Source organism: Rutilus rutilus (assembly GCF_951802725.1).
Source record: "Rutilus rutilus genome assembly, chromosome: 19".
NCBI classification, from domain to species: Eukaryota; Metazoa; Chordata; class Actinopteri; order Cypriniformes; family Leuciscidae; genus Rutilus; species Rutilus rutilus.
In genome coordinates this window covers 28734018-28740374 of record NC_140232.1, presented here as the reverse complement: position 1 = coordinate 28740374, position 6357 = coordinate 28734018, and the positions used below count along the sequence as shown (strand labels likewise).

Here is a 6357-nt window from a genome sequence, read left to right as displayed (position 1 = left end):
ACAGATAACTTAGATATAGACTGACAGACAGATAGACAGATAGACAGATAGATAGATAGATAGATAGATAGATAGATAGATAGATAGATAGATATTAAATTATGGGTATATAAAGTTATATAGATAGATATCATGTATGTTTATTTTTATATTAGATTTTAAAATATATTTAAAAAATTATAGTTCTATAAAGTTATATAGATGATGGAGCGGCAGACAGATGTTAAATTATAGTTAAATGAAGTTATAGATAGATATCATGTATTTTTATATTATATTTAAAAATATATTAAAATTATAGATATGTTATGTTCATATAAAGTTATACAGACAGACAAAACTGCATAATTGACATTTTGAGCATGATATGTTTGTTAATGTAATTTATGAAAGTTATTATAAAGTGTAATAGTTTTATTTTTGATGAGTGGATGTGAGAGATGTGTCAGAGAGAGTGAGTTGTCTGTCAGCATAAATGCCCTTGGCATCAGTAAAGGTTTTGCTTGCAGTGCAAGTGCAGCTGTCACAATGCAGTTACATTTTTAACACATAATGGCTTGTATTCGCTGGCATAACAGTCGTATTCTTAGATTTCTGTGAAAGTTCGGACAGTGTGATTCAGGCAGACATCACAGGGTCACGGTGAGCTGACTAAATGAAATTTTTTGTCACAACAACAAAACTAACCATGCTAACTCGGGGGCTGCATGTTGGGGGAGTGTTGATTTGTACATATGGTACAAAGTGTCAAACCCTTCTCAAGTGCAGTAATCACTTTGAGAAACCACCTGTTCTTTTCTTTGATTTTGTGAACAACTGATTGTGTTTAGTTTCTCTCCAAAGTTGGGTTCTAATAGTTTACTTTCAGGACTTTTAAAAACTGCTTACCAGCAGGACGAGGTTGATTTTTGTGCACACATTCCTGTAAGTGTTAACATGAAGGTAACGTGTTGAAGAGTGAAAAAAAAAAAAAAAAAAAATGCTACAGCGACAAATATCACATTTTTATAGAATCATTTCAAGTAAAAACTAGGTGATTTTGCACAGTAGCCACTGCATTTGGTGAGAAAAAAATGGATCTTCATAGATGGATCATGGATCAAATACATAAAAAAAAAAGCTAAATAAATGTACAATTCATGAGTCTGTTTCATCTTTTCATGTGCTAATCTGATACTAACCTATATTTGATAAGGATGCATGCTACACAAGTTTGAATGACTCTCCTACTTCTAAAGATATCAAAGTTTTGATGCTAATCAATGTATGAAATAAATACAAGTACAGTAAGCAGAATGATATAACGATTTGCACCAATCAAAGCAAGGACTTTTATTCAGGGTTATTAGTACACTGACTTTGTAACGAGTATGTAACGAGTCAATAAATCAATCCTTCTTCCAAAACACGTTTTTGCCTTACATTGATTGACTATGGTAATCCTATTATACACTGTAAAAAATTTGTAACACTCCCAAATCAAAAATTTCAATTGACCGATAACATCTAAATTTTTCAATTGGCCCAAGTGAAAATCTGTACATTTAATTTTAGAATTTACAGAATTTCACTTGGGCCAATTGAAAAATTTAGATGTTATCGGTCAATTGAAATTTTTGATTTGGGAGTGTTACAAATTTTTTACAGTGTATGTGTTTAATTTTTAGACCTGTCGGGGTGGTTTTCACTATGGTAAATAGAGAAAAGTTGCTCCAACTACTTTAACGCATGTATGGTGTGAAGTGACGTTGAGCAACGAGCGAAAAAGGTTGACATGGAGCAACTAAATCTCAAACCTCTGGGGAATCACCCATTTTAAACAAACGCCGAACAGAGGAGAGTCTGCTGGCAAAAAGAGAACGCGACAAAGCTCGTAATAAAACAAGAATCAACATTAGTTTGGCTTTTCGGAGATGGCGAGAACTGAGGGATTTAAAAAGTTGTAAAAGCGATGTAGAGATGCCGTTTTATTACTCAACAGGTGAATAAGAGATTTTATTGAACAGATAAATTGCCTTATGTATCTCTGTAACAGAGTTCATTGTAAAGCATTGTGTATTGTGAAGGGTCATTTCATCCGCAGTCATGCAGAGCCACAAAATGTGCATGCAATGTTATTTTTTAACCGCTAGAGGGCCAAACGTTACATAGCTTTAACTGAAACTAACTTCATTTCAGCAGGTTGCCAAAACATTTCACATTATCATTTTAACTTGATGTAGTAAAATAGCTAAAACTGTAATAAAATGAATAAAAACTATGTAGACATTAAAAAAAATATATATTAAAAACATAAAAAACAAAATAATTTCCGCATACATCCGACAATGTTGTCAAAACGATCCCTGTTCACACAGACCCGAGAAAAATCTACTAGACTGAACATGTAATATGCCCGCTCATAACATAACAGTTTTCACAAATATGCAAGTTTGGTAGTTTACACGGAGACAATAAATAACTATAACGATATAGTTCTAAAAATTGATGTAAATATAGAATAGCAGAGACCAGACCACAACTATAACGATAACGGCACAGAGAAATTATATCGTTGGTAGGCTATCACTTACATATATACAGTACCAGTCAAAAGTTTGAAAACATTACTATTTTTAATGTTTTTGAAAGAAGTCTCTTATGCTCACCAAGCCTGCAGTTAAAAAAAAAAACAAAAAAAAACAGTAATATTATGAAATATTATTACAATTTAAAATAATGGATCTCTTTTTTAATATACTTTAAAATGTAATTTATTTTCGTGATGCAAAGTTGAATTTTCATCAGCAAGTACTCCAGTCTTTGGTGTCTTATGATCCTTCAGAAATCATTCTAATATGCTGATTTATGATCAATGTTGGAAACAGTTGTGCTGCTTAATATTTTTTTTATAACCTGAGATACTTTTTTCAGGATTATTTGATGAATAAAAAGTTAAAAAGAACTGTATTTATTTAGAATAGAAATCTTTTGTAACAATATACACTACCGTTCAAAAGTTTGGGAACAATAACTATTTTTTTTTTAAGAAATTAGTACTTTAATTCAACAAGGATGCGTTAAATTGATAAAAGGTGATGGTAACGATTTATATTGTTAGAAATGTTTTTATTTTGAATAAATGCTGTTTTATGAATAAATGCTGTTAACGTTTTACTCATCAATGAATCCTGAAAAAAGTATTCCAAAAAAATATATTAAACAGCACAACTGTTTCCATCATTGATAATAACTGAGTATCAAATCATCATATTAGAATGATTTCTGAAGGATCATAAGACACCAAAGACTGGAGTACTTGCTGATGAAAATTCAGCTTTGCATCACAAAAATAAATTACATTTTAAAATATATTAAAAAAGAGAACCATTATTTTAAATTGTAATAATATTTCATAATATTACTGTTTTTTTTTTTTTTTTAACTGCAGGCTTGATGAGCATAAGAGACTTCTTTCAAAAACATTAAAAATAGTAATGTTTCCAAACTTTTGACTGGTACTGTATATTTTTTTTCAACTGATGAATGATAAAAACATTGACAGCCAATCAGAATCCATCCTGCTTTATAAGAGCCGGAGCATTTATAGCAGTGCGTGCTTAGAATAAACAGAACGATATCGTAAGTTGGAGTGGACACTAATCATTATAGTTATTGTTATATCACTATAGTTCTTGCACTTTGAAACCCGTTTTCAAAAGTTTGCATTTTCAGGCCTCCAAAACGCTGTTGTTGTGTAAATCAACGGCCAAAACACATGATACTAAAATAACATAATTTTATTATAGCAAGAAATTAAATGTTAAATGCCAATAATATTGATTGTTTGAAATTCTGCATGCATGCAGATAAAACACCATAAGTAATTCAAATCATCGTTTACACTACACCGTTTTCAACTAAAAACGGAAAACATTTTATGCGTTTCGGCCATTCATTTACACGACAACGGCGTTTTGTGTCCAGGTTTTCAAAAACAATACTGTTATCATCTCCATATAACCTACAAAAATGTGAATTTGTGAAAACAGTGATGTCACGCGCATGCGAATGTTCAGTCTATATGCGCATGGAGTTTCTTTACAAAGTGACATCACTAACTACTGGCCTAGCATGAATATTACTGCGTTTTTAAATATCCGTGTGAACGGGGATCATTTTGACAACGTTGTCGCCCGTATTCGGAAAAAAAACGTTTGCTTTTTAGTACATCATTGTTGTGTAAACGTACCCATATTTTATCTGCAATGTTGAGACGTGCAATGCAGGTAAACAATACAGGAAACAAAAACAAGACAGCAAACCCATTTTATTATTCCATAATAAATTAAAAATACAAATATCTAAAATAACACAAAAAAGACAGAGTTCATGAATATTTCTGGGTTTGTCGTTTCTCTGCACTCCATATTCATTTGATCCAAATCCTCTCTGAGATCCACAATTTTTGTGCTCGCTAAGGTCTCCGGTCCTCCATAACAGCCAGGCCTTCATGGTTCAGGAGGAGATGTCCACCACGCACTTGATATAGATCGTGTCATCCTTGCAGTATGCGTGCTTAGGCGACCTCAATTTCACCAGAGGGAAGAAGAGGGGGCACCCGCTGGCCACATTCATCTCTGAGACGGGCCGGTGGAAAGAGGCAGAGGAGAGGTCGGGACGGAAAGCGTCGATGACGTGCTCCCTCTGGTTCTGATCTATGAAAAAGAACGTAACCTGCCAGGTACATGCAGGAGAAGTCAGTGGAAGGTCATGGAAAATACTGATGCCACATGATTGAGGAACCAAAGCAGAAGCCACTATTAAAGGGGTCATATCATACATTTATTGTTTCATTCCTTGTCCTGAAGTGCACTTAGTAAGGTTTTTTTTGCACCATAAACAGTTTAATTTAGTTTTTCATGACCCTTTTCCACTCTCTCTTACCCTTTAAGAAATTTCAGGCCATTAAAAATGTAATCTTCAATGTGAAATTTTGAACTGCACCATCATTCAATAGCAGAAAAGCAATCTATTCTACAAAGTGCTGTCAAACTGGTCAAATCAGACTAAAATAAAATAAAATTATAATAATAGTTTGACCCAAAAAGTATTACCTATAAACCAGAATATAAGTGTAATATATATAACATGTGTCAGTGATGTATGTCTTCATATTAGGTGTGCTAAACATGCACACATGAGATGTTAATGCACTTCAGTGCTCACTGTGTTCTGTCCTCTTGAGACAAAACAGAAGAAGGACAGTTCAGTATGTCAAGAGCATTTCAATCAATTTGTTTGGCCTGGGACTTATGGACAGTTATTTTAGTATTCTTTATATACTGTATTCTAAGACACGTTTGTATTTTCACCAGAAAAACATGGTTTTAAGACAGTTTATTAATAACTTTTGCTGTTGTGTGTCAGTTTGAAAATATCAGTTTACATATGCAAACATTCCTTTTGCCATTTATTGTAATAATCGAGAGACAAAAGATTTTTGTATGCACAAGGAGTCTGACAACAGCCGGCATGATCCACACTGAGATCTGATCTCACCATCGTCGAGTCCATCTGGGATTACATGAAGAAACAGATTTTAGAGACGTTGCCACAGTTCCTCTGGATTCAGTCTGTCTCAATTTCTTCTGTTTCTTTATGTAATCCCAGACAGCTGATGATGGTGAGATCAGATCTCCGTGTGGGTTTGTCTGCTGTCAGACTCCTTGTGCATACAGAAATCGTACTGGATTATTACAATTAATGACAAAAGGAATGTTTGGAAATGCAAACTGATATTTCCTACTGACACACTACAGCAAAAGATATAAATAACTGGCCTAAAACCATTTTTTGGGGGGTGAAGATACTAACGTTCCTAAGACTTTTGCACAGTACTGTATGTGGCGAGCAGGACGGGGCCGAGAGCCGTGGGAGCGGAGCGAGGGCGGTGGCGCGAGCGCTAATGAGCATCACCTGCGCGCCACACCGGTCTCTAGTCTCACGGAGGAGCTCCGGAAGGATAAAAGCAGGAGTGACGACAGTGCAAGATGAGAGAGGACTTGGCCTGGACTTTATGTTGTGTTTTATTATGTATACAGCAGCCGTTTCATGTCTATTTAATGATTAAACTTTACATTGATCACTTGCCGGTTTCCGCCTCCTCCTTCCCTGAACTTAAAATTTTGTAACAATATACTATTATGTATTTATTATTATTTTAAATAAGCTTTTATTTTTATATTGTCCTTTTTTTTTTTTATGTGATTTTGTCATTTTTATTTCAGTTTTATAATTTTATTTCTAAGTCTACTGTTTTATATTTATATATTTGTTTCAGCTTTATTTTTAATAGTTTAATTTTAGTTAACAATA

At 33.6% G+C, this 6357-nt stretch overlaps 1 protein-coding gene across 1 annotated transcript in view; it reads right to left on the bottom strand.

Annotated features, from left to right (window-relative positions):
* Positions 1–4292: 4292 nt before the first annotated feature.
* Positions 4293–6357, bottom strand: part of traf1 (TNF receptor-associated factor 1) — a 12229-nt gene continuing 10164 nt past the window's right edge. Inside the window, exon 10 of the mRNA XM_084389688.1 lies at positions 4293–4716. Within this exon, the coding sequence (XP_084245814.1) occupies positions 4498–4716 (219 nt within the window). The 3' untranslated portion in view covers positions 4293–4497. The remainder of the gene's footprint in view (positions 4717–6357) is intronic.